The sequence below is a fragment of the Hemitrygon akajei genome, chromosome 6 (assembly GCF_048418815.1).
Source record: "Hemitrygon akajei chromosome 6, sHemAka1.3, whole genome shotgun sequence".
NCBI classification, from domain to species: Eukaryota; Metazoa; Chordata; class Chondrichthyes; order Myliobatiformes; family Dasyatidae; genus Hemitrygon; species Hemitrygon akajei.
Window position 1 is genome coordinate 74,214,319 of NC_133129.1, and position 17,237 is coordinate 74,231,555.

At 41.4% G+C, this 17,237-nt stretch overlaps 1 protein-coding gene across 1 annotated transcript in view; it reads right to left on the minus strand.

Moving 5' to 3' along the window:
• Positions 1 to 17,237, minus strand: part of LOC140729167 (phospholipid-transporting ATPase ABCA1-like) — a 165,281-nt gene that overhangs the window by 123,673 nt on the left and 24,371 nt on the right. Inside the window, exon 2 of the mRNA XM_073048637.1 lies at positions 12,288 to 12,406. Coding sequence (XP_072904738.1) covers positions 12,288 to 12,356 — 69 coding nt within the window. The 5' untranslated portion in view covers positions 12,357 to 12,406. The remainder of the gene's footprint in view (positions 1 to 12,287; positions 12,407 to 17,237) is intronic.

Below are 17,237 nucleotides of genomic sequence, written 5' to 3' on the forward strand. Positions count from 1 at the left end.
AGTCAACTTAGTCGAACATCCGCCTTAGTGTTCATGGAGCTACCTGGAGATGGTGGTTGAATTGCTTGAAGAAGAGGGCCAAACAAGCCTGGGGATTGAGCTGGCAGATCAGTTGTATGGGTCTGTTATCTGTTCAGGTAATCAGTCCAGATCAGGAAGGGCTTGATGCTTCCCATCAATCAATGTCTTCATTCCTCCAAGGCCCATTTAATGGCAATTAGCTCCCTGTCTCCTACTACATAATGGTGCTGTGTAGAGTTAAACTTGTGTGAGAAGAAGACACGAGGGTATGTCTTCCCACCCAGTCCTTGCTGAGAGAGGATGGCCCCAGTGACCACGTCAGATACACCCACCTCTACCACAAAAGGTCTAGAGGGCTTTGGATGCCAGACTATGGGAGTAGTGATGAAGCTTCTCCTGAGCTCCTCAAAGCCATGGTCCACAGCAGCAGAGCAGATGATCGATGATGTGGTTCACTAGGTGAGGGAGGTGAGAGGTGTGGTAATTTGGTGCTAATCCCTGATGAAATGGCAGTAGAAGTTGGAGAACCAAAGAAGCGTTATAGCTGTTTTAGGAAGCGTGGTCGGGGCCATTCAACAATGGCATGCTCTTTCTCTGGAACCATGGTTATGCCTTAGGGTGAAAGAACATAACCCAGGAAGGAAGTGATGGGGTGTGGTACCGGCATTTCTCGAACTTACAGTACAGTTGGCTTTTGAGGAGATATTGAAGGGCTGAACAAACGTGACAGGGGTCTTGAGGTTCCTTGGAGAAGATGAAGATGCCATCGAGGTAGATGAACACGTACCTGGTTTGCATTTCTTGAAAGGTCTCATTGACGAAAACTTAGAAAACAGATGGATTATTGGAAATTCTGAAAGAAATCACCAAGTATTCATAGTAGCCAGTAGGTGTTATTAACACTGTTTTCCGCTCATCCCCCAGATGATGCAGATCAGGTTGTACGCTCTCTACAACTTCCTGTTTGGTGAAGATCTCTGTCCTGCAGAGTAATGTGAATGTCCTATCCATCAAAAGGGGAGGATTTTGGTTCTTAAAGGTGGTTTTATTGAGTACACAGTAGTCAATGCAGGGACAAAGACCCCGTTTTTCTTTCTGTCAGAGAAGAATCTTGCACCAGCTGGGGACTGGAAGAACAGACATGGAGGGGTGGTGCGCAGGAGAAGACTGATCACGTAGTCTGTGACAGAACAGGATGCTGGCCTCCCTTTTTACTGAAAGCAAGGGCTCGGTCATCGTATTGCTGTGGGAACTTGGTGAGGTCGAAGGTTTCCATGGACTTACCAGGTGAGATCAACTGAGGTTCCAGGCAGCTGACCTGGCAGGTGGGTCCCCAATTCAGCAGTGAACCAGACCTCCAGGTGAAGTGAGGATCGTGAGCGGAGGGCCAAAGATAATGCAAGATGAGATGAGTGTTTAATGAGTTGATAAGGAGGATGTTCATGCGCTCAAGCCCTGTGTATGTGCTATCGAATCCACACCCTAAGGGACGTCCATCAATGGGCACGATGCAGAAGGGGTGAGAGATAAGCTCGGTAGGGAGTTCAAGCTGCACAGACAGAGTCTGTTCAGAAAGTTGCCTGTTGAACCAAATCCAGCAGAGCCTCCTGTGTGCATAGAGCTGGAGTGTGGAGGACAGAGAGTGTCGGCCTACAGTGCTAGAATGAGGGGACTGGGGAAACTTACCAGATAGAAAGCCCCTCATCTCTACCTGGTGGTGCTGTTTCCAGACACAGTGTGCATTTGATGTGTGGGTGATTTCCAGCTCCCCAGTAAGTGCAGAAATCGTTTCTCCACCGACGCTCACACTCTTGGGGCATTAAGAGAGCTCTCCCTAAATGCATAGGTTTCTGGAGACAATGATGATGGGGGTCCTGCAACCTGAAATGGTTCTGGGAATGGAAATGGGGTTCAGGTTGTTGACCTGGAGGGTCATTCCATAAGATGCTTATTAACACGGAAGACCAGAGTAATGAGGCTTTTGCGTTTGGTGGGTAACTCCCAGGTAGACAGCTAATCTTTCTAGTGCTCCGAGAAGCCATGACAGAAATGGGCCAGCAACACTTCCACTTTACAGCTCCACCGTGAGGCTCTTGAATTCCATGGTGCAACCCCGCACTGAGTAAACCTTGACACAAGCCAAGCATCCTTGCTTCCTTGCTTCCGCCTCCCGGACTGTCGAAAACCCGGCACATCTCAGTGGTGAATTCCTCACATTTATTCCAAATGGTAGTTTTATTGCCCCAATTAGTGGCAGCCCAGGTCAGAGTTCACCCAGTCAAGAGCATGATGACAAAGACAACTTGGCTCGGTCTGTATAATACTGGACTCTAAATGTAAAATGCACTGGCACAGGGAGTCATGGCATCAGGTTTGGGAGCCGTGAAGCATTCAGTAATCAGAATCTGGGGCTCACAGGGAGGAGTTGAACTGGTGCTGTGTTGCCATTTTAAGATGGCGAGTTGGAAGAGAGTGGTGAACAGATGGTCAGTGGTTTCCTGCTGCTTCTGGACGGTGTCCTCATGTTGACGGATGACTTCATTTAGGTGAGCAAGCTCCACTGGATCAATCACTAGTTCACCCATCCTGTCAGAAAATGTAGAGGAATCTTGATCCAAAAGCAGAGCCACAGAGATGAATCAGTGATGAGCAATAACTTTTATAACAAACTGCAAAATATTAAGCTGTGAGAGGTCACGATATTAACAAAAAACAGTTGCTAAACACCACAGGCAACTGAGTAACTGAGGGCAGGCAGTAACTGGTTGCGGCTGGCTGGTTCCATGGGTAAAGGAGGATTATGGATGAGTCCTGGGTTTAAGTAGGCTGCAGGTGATGAGTCAGAAATGAGTGGCAATTGATGCCTGTTCGCTGGATGGAGATTGCCTTTCTGTGCAGGCCTGACACCTTGTGCCACACCATACACTGCCGTCCCATTACATTTGACCTCTCAAAATGCTGCACATCACACTTGGCTGGCATAAGCCCCATCTGCAATTTCTCCATTCATTCCTGCAAATGATCACTATCCCAATGTATCAAATGAACATGGTTCTACACAGTCTACAACATGGATTCAATGGAGCAAATGGCTTTCTCCTTTGTTGTAAATTTGTGATCAATTTTACATGCTACATGCAAAGTTAATGCACACACATAGTTCCAGAACTTCCAGGAAGGATAAGACCCACATTCTTCCCAAACTTGTCTCTATCTTAACTTCCTCTTAACATCCACTCCATTGAGGCCTTTCAATATTTGGTTTGTTTCAATGTGATCCCCCTCGTTCTTCTAAACTTCAGCAAATACAGGCTCAGAACTATCAAACATTCCTCAAGCATAAACACTTTCATTCCTACGATCATTCTCGTACACTTCCTCTGGACTTTCAAATGCTGGCATATCCTTTCTTAGACATGGGACCCAACACTCCCCACAATACTCTAAATGTAGTCCGACCAGTGTCTTATAAAATTTCAGCATTGCATCCTGGTTCTTCCTGATAAATGCAGATTTCAGTTTTAATAAGGTTAAAAGAGAACTATTAACTGTCTATTAGTTCCACTACTATGCTTTACATATTAAAATTCAGCACAGAAACCAATATACAGTTCATGAACATGTAAACAGGATTAATTGGTTAATTCTGTTCACAGTCTTAGCCAATCCACTGGGAGATAGAGAAATGGCAGCGTACTATATTTCTGAATATGATGAAGAATATTTATTGCTGTCATTTGAACAGTCTTTGGTAGGTAAAGCCTTGGAAATCTGTCAGTTGCCTCTTTTAGTGAAACAATAATTAGAAAGGTGGACATGGGATGAATAGACCAGACACACTTCATCTCTTTGAAACAGAAGTATCATACCACATTGCTCAACCTTCCTACTCACCATTATGCCAAGAATAAAGCTGACAAAATCAAATATGATCGTGAAAAGAATACAATGAAAATGAGCACCAGTAAATGTAAATGACATTCCATACAATGGCTCTACCACTGCGACTACATCCTGAGATGAAGAACATTAGACCCTTAGAATTATAATTTATAGTTATAGAACTGTACCCTATTCCACTTTCTTCTTTAATGGTAAGCTATATTCTATGTATAGCTCCATTCCGGTCTAAATGAGGTAGTTAATATGCTTAATTAAATGCTTAAATCACCTTCACTTCTCAGCAACATAAGCTGCAACATTACATCCAAGCACAATTATCAAATTTATTTATTGAAACCCAATCACTCTGACTTTAGTTCTCAATATAAATTAACACAAGTTAACCTTAAAATAATTACATTTTATTTGCAGTAGAGAGAAAGAATTCAGAAAGAGACATCAAACATTTCACAGCTAATTCTGTGGATGCACGATGGTTAGCTATTATCCAATATAACTCAAACAGCTCATCATCAAATTTGATATGTTGTCAATTGGGTATGAAGGTAGACTACCATAAAAACCAACTAGACTGTCAGTAGTAAAGATTTCCTATAACACACACAAAATTCCAGAGGAAATCTGCAGGTCAGGCAGCATCTATGGAAACGAATAAACAGTCAATGTTTCGGGCCAAGATCCTTCTTCAGGACTAAGAAGGAAGGGGGAAGATGCCAGAATAAAAAGGTTGGGGATGGGGAAGGAAGCTAGTTGAAGCCAGTAGGGTTGAAAAGGTTAAGGGTTGGAGAAGAAGGAATCTGATAGGACAGGAGAGTGGACCAGAGAAAAAAGGGCAGGATAAAGAGCAGGAGGGGACCCGGGAGAAGTAATCTGCATCGGTAGGCAGCTGTAGATCCCAGGCAATCATGGGTTTGTGCCTCTGGTGGATTGGGTTAAGTGTTCTCTCTAAGGCACAAGCCTGGGCAGGAAGATTTGAAGAACTGGTTGCTGCCCATGCAGTGGATGCCCCCTCTCCACATCACTGATGTAGTCCAAGGGAAGGGCAAGCACTGACACAGCTTGGCACCAGTGTCGTCGTCGAGGTTGCCAAAGTAAAGTTGTAAACAACATCAAACTGCCTTGGGGATCCCAGCTCCCGATTTCTTCCTCAGGGTTTAATCCTGAAGCCTTTCCCGTGGGTGGGTATGGCAGTAAGGCAGTGGAGGTTTAAAATCAGAGTTTTCTTTCTCCTAGGCAGGCTGCCATCCAAGGCTGATGGGGCCCACCCGCCTAGGGGAAAGTAATGAGCAGATGAGAAGAAGTAAAATGTCTGAGTAGGGAATAGAGCAGAGGGAGATTTTTTTTTAACCAGAAGGAGGAACTGATATTCATGCCATCAGTTTGGAGGCTACACAGACATAATACAAAGTGCTGCTCCTCCACTCTGAGGGTGGCCTCATCTTGGCACAAGAGGAGGCCACGGACCGACATGTCAGAGCAGGAATGGGAATCACAATTAAAATTTTGGCCACCTGGAAGTTCGCTTGTGGCAGAGGTGCTCGATGAAGTGGTTACCCAATTTACGATGGGTCTCACCAATGTCGAGGAGGTTGCATTTGGGAGCAATAGACGACACCAGCAGAATTGCAAGTGAAGTTGCAGTGGAAGGACTGTCTAGGGTCTTGAATGGAGGTGAGGGAGGAGGTGTACAGGCAGGTATAGCTAGCTCTTAGGCAGCTTGCAGGGTTAAGTACCAGGATGGAGAATAGGGGGAGGCACAAATGGACAAAAGAATCACAGAGGGAGTGAATGCTGTGAAAAGTTGTGGGGGGGGGGGGGGGAAGAAGGTACTGATATGCTTAGTGGTAGGATCTTTGTGGAGATGGCAGCACTTGCAGAAGATGATGCGTTGGAGGTGTAGGCTCATGGGATGGCAGGTAAAGACAAGAGGAACTCTATCACTGTTAAGGCGGCAAGAAGATGAGGTGGGTGCGGATATTTGGGAAATGGAGGAGATGTGGGTGACAGCAGCATCAAGAGTGAAGGGAGGGATACCTTGTTCTTTGAAGAAAAAGAGTACCGTATATCTTATTTCCTGCAAGTGTCAGCCTTCCCTCCATCCCTGGTTATCCTTTCCTCTTTCATCTGCTCGTAACTAAAACTTTCAAGGACTATCCAGAGGAAAGATTGGAACCCATTCTGCATTAAATCTTCTATCTTTGCAGTGCTCAATCTTTAGATTCAATAAACATGTCAACCATCAACTTTCCCCTCGTGTCCTGGAAGTAAGAGTGTAGGTAACTGAGATCAAGCTAATGAAGATCTAACATATTGGACAGTCGCAAATAAACGGGATTTGACATAATCTGCCTCCTAACTTTCTCACACTAATTAGAGAGACAAAGCTGTGTGTGCACATCCATGGGAGGTTTGTGGCTTGTGAAAAATGAGCAAGCAAATACTGAGCTTTCGGCCACGGTGGCTGAAGAAACGTGATGGAATCATGCAGAGCTGAAATATGCTGAAATTAATGCAGAAGCAAAATCATTGAGGATAAACAAAACAGGAAGATAGAAAGAAAACAAAAACATATTAAAATATTCTTAGTTATTATTAAAATCTGAATAATGAGGTTCTTGTCATTGCAGTTATCCAGTGACAGATACAGCTGACATTAGTTTAAACGTAATGTTATTAAAAATTCAGTTACTCTGAATGACCAGTTCTATCTTTTTCTGGCAGGTTTAGTGGACATATATCATTGATATACCATAAATTCACACTATCAGTATTTGAAAGTGAGCAGGGCACTGTTAAAGCGATAACTTTGGAGCAGCATGGCATTTCAGATATTAACTGACTGATTTCTGCATTTAAGGAAAGATGATTTAAACCTTAGGGTTACTCTTACTGTAAATCCAAATCTTAACGCTACAGTAAGCCATTCCAATTGGATTTTCCAATTGGGATGTGAGGAAAAGTGGGTGTAGAATTTAGTGAGGCCTTACAACATTAAGTATGATGTTAAGTAGTCAATCTAGTTTTTGTACTGTGTCATGTAACACCATGGTCCTGAAAAATGTTGTCTCATTTTTACTATGTACTGTACCTACATAGCAGTTATGGTGAAAATGACAATAAAAGTGACTTGACTTGACTTGATGATACAACTAGAAGGAAAGGTCACTGTCAATATGTCAGTAGCACACTAAGATATCCTTTGTTCTTTAACAAATCTCATGACAATAACCATTAAAGATTTTAATAAAAGATAGACTAAAGATTTCTTGGTGTGGCATTGTCACCACTGCCCCCACCCCCAAGGTGTAACTCATATTTGGGACAAGCGCTTAATATTGCAGTTATATTTCCAGATTGATTTCTTTTTAAATATCAAAAAAAACAATGAAATGAAAATTAAAGTGATGATTATAAATTCTATAAAGCAAACTTTAAAATCAATTACTAAAATTATACATGAAATTATATCTACCAACTATATGCATAATTTATTGATAAAGCAATACTTCCTTAAGATTACAAGAGAGAAAAATGTCCCCACAGAGGCTTAGCACTGAGATCCGTAAACCAGGAATATAGAAGGAATCCAAACATGTAATTTGCTGTCTGAAGCATATGATGCAACAACACTCTGCCTCATGTCCCAAGGGTGTGGTCCATAATACGCACAGGAGTCAGAGTCAGAGAAAGTTATAGGAAGAAATGCCATTCACTTCATTATTTTCACACTGATCAATAAAGAATTATTTAGCTCAAATCCCACTTCCTATCTCTCAATCTGCAGTATGCACAAGTTCTCAAACATGTCCTTAATAAATAGGAGCAGAGTTTCTGTCTTATCCATTCAGCGAATGAGTTGAAGACCCAACTATTCATCGGAGTGAATATTATTTTCTTTATGTCCTTTTTAATCCTTCCTTTCATTAGCTTCAAATGATGTCCCCAGTTTTTAATCTCATTGCTAAGGGACATGAATCTTTACTGTTAACCCAGTCCAGGCTACTCCTGGTTTTTACAAACCTGAAACAATTTTTCTCTGGGCTATCCATATTGCAAAGAAAACAATGCTGCTTTAACCAATCTCACAGCTCTGTATAATGTTCATGTTCAGTTGATGATTTTCTTGTTTATGTCAAGTCTCTAAAGTCAAGTGTCTATGATGCATGTAAATTTCTCATTGCACTTATGCACACATGTAATTCTGCATATGACAATAAACTACAGGTTTTCATCAATAAAACGGCAGAAGCATTATATGTTTAAGAGAGATCATAATAACTGCTTTATTGACAACAAAATACAAGAATGTAAAATGTGGTAAAAAAATTTACATAATTATGTCACCAAGTCAGTCCAGCCTCTTAAAGTGAACGCCAACTCAATTTCAGTGGTTGTGCATGTTTCCACCCAACGACGAGTCAGCACACGGAGAGGAAGTGCAATGGCTAACGGACTGGTGCAGTGCCACCAACCTGTCTCTGAATGTGAGCAAAAACAGGAGGGCATGGAGCGACCACTCTCCACTGAACATTGATGGCTCCTTGGTAGAGATCATTAAGAGCACCAAATTTCTTGGTGTTCATCTGGCAGACAATCTCACCAGTTTGTTCCACTGAGCCATCAGACTCCTCAATACCCAGAGTCTGGACTGACACCAACTTACTGCCCTCCACTGTGCCTATTGTCTTGTTTAATATTTACTGTAATGCCTGCACTGTTTTGTGCACTTTATGCAGTCCTGGGTAGGTCTGTAGTCTAGTGTAGTTTAGTTTTCTGTGTTGTTTTCATGTAGTTCAGTGTAGTTTTTGTACTGTTTCATGTAGCACCATGGTCCTGAAAAATGTTGTCTCGTTCTACTGTGTACTGTACCAGCAGTTATGGTCCAAACGACAATAAAAATTGACTTGACTTGACTACACTACTCAACAAGCTTTTGACTTATTTGACTTATATTACAAAGATAATATATTTGTAGATCTAATCCCAGCATTTTATGAAGTTCTAAATTCTACCTATTGCAGCATTATAACTTTGAGAAGCTTCCTTACCGAAACACTGTGAAGTTATTTATTGAATAAAAACTATGAGAAGTTAGGATTCGGAGGTGATTGTGGTCATGAATGGGAATAGTATTAAATTAATGAAAAGAATACACTCCATAGCTCAGAGAATATTAAGCATAAACTTAACAGGCATTTGCAAGCATAAATGAACTTCATATAGTAAATAATAAGAAAAACTTCTAGTGGTTAAATCAGAAACCAAATGATTTTGAATCAACATAATTAATAAAAAGAGTAGAGCAGAAATGTTTTTATTTCATCACTTGTCGTGATCAGACTTGCACTGACATAAAGGGAAATGAAAGCAATGATACATAATGATAAGTGGTACAGACACAAAAAGGCTGAATAGCCTCATTTTGAACTGATTCAATGTGAAGAAAATGGATGTTGTTATTCCCTATTGAGAGTTTTGCCAACCACAATGCAGCTTATTTGTGCTGAATGGCTGAAATAACAATTGCTCTCCCCTTCCTTTCAGGCTGACCCTTTTATGGTACAAATACCAAGATTCTATAATTTCAGGATGGGTAGTTGAGAGTAAATGGGAAATTGTACAATTCCAGTGCAGCAAATTAGAAAATGTCAACACATAACCATTTCCCTTAAATGTAGCACATCAGGAGAACTTAACCCTGTGAATATCAAGAGATTTTTAGTTTTAATTGTATTCAAGGAAGTAAATCTAGTACAGAACCTGGTGTGAAGCAAGCCCAATTAAATAACCCATTGTTTCACACTTAACTCTTGAGAAATCAGCCCATGTGCCGTGGGCCGGCATCCTGTATCCTATAGATGGTGCTTGTGTGCCAAGTTGTTCTTTTAACTTCAGATTGATAATTGCTTGTCATTTGCATTATGAACTGAAGTCTAGCTCTCAATTTAAGAAAAGAAGTCAAATAAAGAATATTGGTTGAAAGTTTATCTTACTCAAAAACAACATTTAAATCTCTAGAATTTTCAACGGATATGTTAGAAAGCTGAGCTTGGCTCTCAGGCCCTGGACAGTGACTATCCATCACAAAGCCTGCAGAAACAGGAGAGGAAATATATGATGGAAGGGGGCAAGGCACTGCAGAAACTTTAAAACAATGATGTGAAATTTAAAATTGAAGAATTCTTTCACACGTTCAAGGCAAAAGCCAACCTACACCCATTGACTGCTTTGTAAAGATTGCACTGGGGAAGTGAAGGAATTGTACTGCTTCTCCCTCAGCTCACAGACCCTCTGAGAAAATTAACACACTTATGAATACAGGCTCTGCCAAGAGAGGAAAGATCAGGCCACCAGACACAAAATATAGATGGCCTGGCTTGTTGAAACATTTCATAATGGCAAATAATGTTGGCAGCAGATTCCTTTTGCTGAGTCTTGCGGTACAGAATGGACATCACCTATTATATTGCATAATATGCATAAATATACCATACTATTAACAACCCTGCTGAATCTGCAGAAATATTTTTTTGAAACTGACAGGAGAAAGGAACATATTATTTATTCACTTAGTCATTTCAATGCATAGGATTAAATAAGAAAAGGTTTAGACAACCATGGCAATTACAATAATCTTTCCTAAAGCAAATTACTCAGCAGGTAAGCAGCCCCTATGAAAAGAGATCAGAGTTGGTGCATGAACTATTGAGTATTTTGAGTATTCTTTTGATTTAACAGTTGACCTTCAATTCCTTCAAGTACTGGGTCAGAGATGATCTTTACAAGGCCCTGCAGATAATTATCAGTGTGAGGGTACTACCATGGATTGATTTGGGATTTTTATTTCACCCATTTGGGGCTGGGTTGTTAATCTGGTTTGACTCCTCTTCTAAAACGTCATATGGTTTTATGTGGGGAGGAGAGTGGATATATATACACACAACATTTCAGAACTACATGGACAGATTGGGCGCTCCAGGGAGTCCTTTTCTGTGTATCGTTGTTTATAGTTCAGTTCACTTCAAGGACATTTTTAAAATCTCCTTCCAACTATATAACAGTCTCATGAGAATGCTTAGCCCATGGCTGCTCGAAACAAAGAAATTGATGGAATGTAGTAAACATTTCTGGCCTCGACAATGGGAGCATGAGAATGTCAAGGATAAATGTTGGAAGGGCCCATCAGAATCCTACCCTATGACCCATTGTGAGAAGTGGAAACAGGTATAACTGTATAGGCCAAACCCATGTACATTGGATGCAATGGATTGCAGAAGCATTGATAAACTCCATCCATACTATCAATTTCAGAGGATGATGGAGACGGGAGATCAGCAATGCCCTGTGCTCCACTTAGGAGCTAAGGGCCCAAGTAAGTAAATCATGGAAGGACTTATTAAGCTATCCATTGACCTACTCCCTCTTAAAGGACCCTCAGCACATCAGATAGAACTCATTAACTGCCTCAGAGGCACAGGACTGCAATGGAAACTGCTTCGAGGAACAGCCTAGCAAGAGGCTTATCCACATTTTCATAGAATTTCATTCTTTGTTTTGAGTGTTCCAAGGCCAGAAGTGTTGCATAGATTTAAAATGCCTATGAAACAAACTGAAATTTTGTGTGCAGTTTTGGTCACCAAATTACAGGAAGGATATTAATAAGGTTGAAAGAGTGCAGAGAAGGTTTACAAGGATGTTGCTGGGACTTGAGAAACTGAGTTACAGAGAAAGATTGAATAGGTTAGGACTTTATTCCCTAGAGCGTAGAAGAATGAGGGGAGATTTGATAGTGGAATATAAAATTATGATGGGTATGGATAGAGTGCAAGCAGGCTTTTTCCACTGAGGCTAGGGGAGAAAAAATAACCAGACGATATGGGTTAAGGGTGAAGGGGGAAAAGTTTAAAGGGAACATTAGGGGGAGCTTCTTCACACAGAGAGTGGTGGGGATGTGGAATGAGCTGCCAGATGAAGTGGTAAGTGTGGGCTCAATTTTAACATTTAAGAAAAACTTGGACAGGTACATGGATGAGAGGTGTATGGAGAGATATGGGCCAGGTGCAGGTCAGTGGGACTAGGCAGAAAAATGGTACGGCACAGCGAAGAAGGGCCAAAAGGCCTGTTTCTATGCTGCAATGTTCTATGGTTCTATGGTTCTGTGGAAAAATAACAATGTCATACAGTAAAGGACGCCCTGGAACCCTAGATCTGCTCTTCTCCCCATATGAAACCATGAGATCTGATGCAAGAACTGCAAGACCCGGTTAAAACCCCAGCTCCATCAGGTGAAATAAAAATAAGAAACTAGCTCATTTCAATAACCAATGTTGTTCGGAGGAGTTCTTAAGAATATAAACACTTACTGTCTGTCGTTTTCTATAGGTGAAATTCTTCCACACCAACAGACCCAACTGTGTCCAGAAACTCGTCATGTCTTCCAAGCAGATGCTCTATGTATAGCAGAGAGCCTACTGCTCACTCACTGAAAGAAGAAAAGAATATCATGTTACACTTGAGATCAAACATCTCACCACACTGAACAAGTCAGCTCCTATGCTTAATGTTCAAAAAATTTCTTCAGCTGCAGTTGTACTTAAAAAGTCACAGAAAGCCACATATTCAACAATATCAGACAAAAAGTTCAAAGGATTGTAATCAGTTATTCTTTGTCAGCTATTGAGAACCACTGTCTTCGCATCTCTGTCTTTTGTTTCATTAATTATCAGTGGACTGTGTATGATGATGTAGTCTGTAAATGTGTTGCTGCTAATTTAAAACAACATAATTGTCTTCTTTGAAATATCATCTTATCATCTATTTGATTATGACTTTATTATTGGATGGATTATTGAACTGAGTGGTCAGAGCATAAAGATAATATACAAATACCACAAAGGCAGCACCAAAGATCAGGAATGAACCCAGATCTCTGGTGCTGCCCAGCTTAAAAGATACCTTTGCAAACGTTTCTTGAGGAACACATCAGACAAGTGGTCTTAGCTGAGGCCAACCTATAGATGGAGATGGAAGAAGAATCTAGAATGTTTCTCATGATAAATACTCACAAAGGGCTTTATTGCTATAATAGCCTTATTTCTGGAGTAGCATCTGTCATTGCACTCTGGCAGAAACTATGGACCAGGTGCTGCAAGGCTGCCCAGGCACTCAGTGTTACCTGGATGACATCACTGTTACCAGTGAGGATGACAATGAACAACTGCAACATCTCAAGATGGTGTTAAATAGTTAAGAAGATTATGGGCTTATAGAATGAAGCAACAAGAGTGAATTTTGAGCATCACTTATACTGTGGTCACACCATTGATGCACAAGATTACACAAGTGTGCTGAGAAAGTTCATGCAGCGGTGGATGCCTAGTCATAGTTGCAGTCCCTTTTTTGATTTGCCAATTATTATAATAGGCTCCTGTCAAACCTGACTACTGCGCTCCTCCTCCTTGAACTCATTACTGCAAATTGGGAAAAAATGGCAATGGTCAAAGCAGTGTGAGGTAGCTTCTCAAAAGGCAAAAGAAATGGTGATGTCCGACACTGTACTCACACATTATGATTCACTTCGCCCAGTGAAGCTTGCCAGTGTTGCCTTACTTACGGTATAAATGCAGACATGTCACATGTTATAAGTGATGGAAGGGAACATCCTTTAGCCTTCACATCATGTTCCCTACTGCTGCAGAGAAAAAAATCACACACAGATTGACAGAGAGGTCTTGAGTCTGAGTTGTGGTGTAATTCATTTTATCCAGTACCTACGAGGGAGTAGTTACCCTCACTACTCATCCTCAACCACTGTTGTCCATTTTCAATCCACAGAACAGTGCTCCACTAACAGCAGCAACACAAATGCAGAGATGGGCTGTTTCTTGGAGAATACAATCAAAAGATTTACAAAAGAGGTCACTTCTCTTGACATATTCTCCTTACTACAAGTCAAAAGTCTCCCTATAATGGCAGAGATGATCCAAAAGGAAGGCAGGAAAGACATTACGCACATTCAGGTCTACATGGCAACCCAGAATGGATGGAATATGCAGCAGAAATTCCAGTTCTCTGATTTTTACCATCACCAGGATGTGCTTGCCCTTGACAGGGATTGTCTTATGTGGGGATTGAGAGTTTTTGTACCATCCAAGCTGAGAGCTGAAGTGTCAGAGGAGCTACACCGATGTCATATAGGCATAGTCAAAATGAAAGCGTTGGCTCAAAGCCCTGTCTGGTGGCCTGGGAAATAATCAGCAGATCGAGCAGTTCACCATGTACTGTTCGGGAAGCCAGCCCATCAAGAATTTGCCAAGAGCAGAGCCTCTTCATCCCTGGGAATAGCCAGCACTGCTTTAGCAGCGGACTCATATGGATTTTGCCAGACCGTTCACGGGCACAAATTTCTTGGTAGTAGTGGATACACCCACAAAGTGGCTGGAAGTGCTCCCAATAGCCTCCACTACAGATCTGCACACTGTTGATGTGTTGAGAAGCCTCTTTGCAACAACTGGTGTTTACATAATTCATTATGGGTTATATGTAAGAAATGTGATAATAGCGTATATCATTATAGACAATAGACAATAGGTGCAGAAGTAGACCATTTGGCCCTTCGAGCCTGCACCACCATTTTGAGATCATGGCTGATCACCTACTATCAATACCTGGTTCCTGCCTTGTCCCCATATCCCTTGATTCCCCTATCCATAAGATACCTATCTAGCTCCTTCTTGAAAGCATCCAGAGAATTGGCCTCCACTGCCTTCTGAGGCAGTGCATTCCAGACCCCCACAACTCTCTGGGAGAAGTTTTTCCTTAACTCTGTCCTAAATGACCTACCCCTTATTCTCAAACCATGCCCTCTGGTACTGGACTCTCCCAGCATCTGGAAATTTCCTGCCTCTATCTTGTCCAATCCCTTAATAATCTTATATGTTTCAATCAGATGCCCTCTCAATCTCCTTAATTCTAGCGTGTACAAGCCCAGTCTCTCTAACCTCTCTGCGTAAGACAGTCCAGACATCCCAGGAATTAACTTTGTGAATCTACGCTGCACTTCCTCTACAGCCAGGATGTCCTTCCTTAACCCTGGAGACCAAAACTGTACACAATACTCCAGGTGTGGTCTCACCAGGGCCCTGTACAAATGCAAGAGGATTTCCTTGCTCTTGTACTCAATTCCCTTTGTAATAAAGGCCAACATTCCATTAGCCTTCTTCACTGCCTGCTGCACTTGCTCATTCACCTTCAGTGACTGATGAACAAGGACTCCTAGATCTCTTTGTATTTTTCCCTTACCTAACTTTACACCATTCAGATAATAATCTGCCTTCCTGTTCTTACTCCCAAAGTGGATAACCTCACACTTATTCACATTAAACGTCATCTGCCAAGTATCTGCCCATTCACCCAGCCTATCCAAGTCACCCTGAATTCTCCTAACATCCTCATCACATGTCACACTGCCACCCAGCTTAGTATCATCAGCAAACTTGCTGATGTTATTCTCAATGCCATCATCTAAATTGTTGACGTAAATCGTAAACAGCTGTGGTCCCATTACCGAGCCCTGTGGCACCCCACTAGTCACCACCTGCCATTCTGAGAAACACCCATTCACCGCTACCCTTTGCTTTCTATCTGCCAACCAGTTTTCTATCCATGTCAATGTCTTCCCCCCCACGCCATGAGCTTTGATTTTACCCACCAATCTCCTATGTGGGACCTTATCAAATGTCTTCTGAAAATCGAGGTACACTACATCCACTGGATCTCCCTTGTCTAACTTCCTGGTTACATCCTCAAAAAACTCCAATAGATTAGTCAAGCATGATTTACCCTTGGTAAATCCATGCTGGCTCGGCCCAATCCTATCACTGCTATCTAGATATGCCACTATTTCATCTTTAATAATGGACTCTAGCATCTTCCCCACTACTGATGTTAGGCTGACAGGTCGATAGTTCTCTGTTTCCTCCCTCCCTCCTTTCTTAAAAAGTGGGATAACATTAGCCATTCTCCAATCCTCAGGAACTGAACCTGAATCTAAGGAACATTGGAAAATGGTTACCAATGCATCCGCAATTTCCAGAGTCACCTCCTTTGGTACCCTATTATGACATATCTTATGTGAGTACTTCACTAAAAAAAACACTATGTAGACAAGTATCTAGCTTTTGTGTTTATCTTTTGGTATTGAAATGAGCTGTCAGAGAAAGCAGTAGAGGTAGGCATTGTTACAATGTTTAAAAGACACTTAGCTAGGCACTTCATAAAAAAAAAGATCTATATGAATATTGGCCAAACACAGGCCAATAGGACTAGCTCAGCTAGACATCTTGATTGGCATAGATGACCTAGATCGAAGAGCCCGGTTCTGTGCATATAACCGCAAAACGAAGTCAATCATTTTCCTTAGCTTTATGCAAAATAACAGAAAGGATACAAGGTCACTTGTTCAAAATGTCTTTCTTGGCAAGCATGTACCACCCTCAACTGGAATTATGGTGGGAACCATAAATAATCACAATGTCCTTGGCTAATGAGTGTGGAGAAATGAATAAATATATGAAGTAAGCCAATTAGCTCCTAGAACCGGCTCCACCATTAAGATGCTCATGACTGATTTGGCTGTAATCTAACATTCTCATCTACCCAGAGAAAATTTACAATCCCTGCTTATATTAAGCATCTATCTACTTCTGACATAAAAAATACTCAGGCTACCTCCAGAGTCAAAAGACTCTTTACATTTAAGTGAAAAAGTTTATCTTCTGTCATATAGAGGCTATCCGTTATTTCTAAACAATGACTCACTGGTTCTAGGTTCTTCCACAAGAGGAGACATTCATTTAATATCCATCCAACCTCTCACTTTTCCAGTATCTTGTCTGAGCTGCTTCCAGCATGTTACAATTCTTCCTTAAATAAGAAGAACAGTATTCCAAATATAGTCTCAAGAATTTCCCAGAATCCCCCTATATGGGAGCAGAATCCCCCTATTTTGATATTCATTTCCCCAAACGGTAAGTGATAATCTACAGTTAGCTTTCCTAAATACTTTGCATATTTGTATACTATTCTTTTGCACGTCATTCACTGGAAGACCTAGATTCCTTTGTATATCAGAGCTCTACAACCTCTCACAATTTACATAACATGTGCATGCAACATTAAACTTGACATGTCTCTTCTTTATTCTTCTGCCAACATGGACAATGTCACATTACTTTCCACATTCCAGATCTTTGTTCACTCAGTTAGCCGATGATCCACTGTAGCCGCCTCACATGCTCTTTGCAACTCAGTTT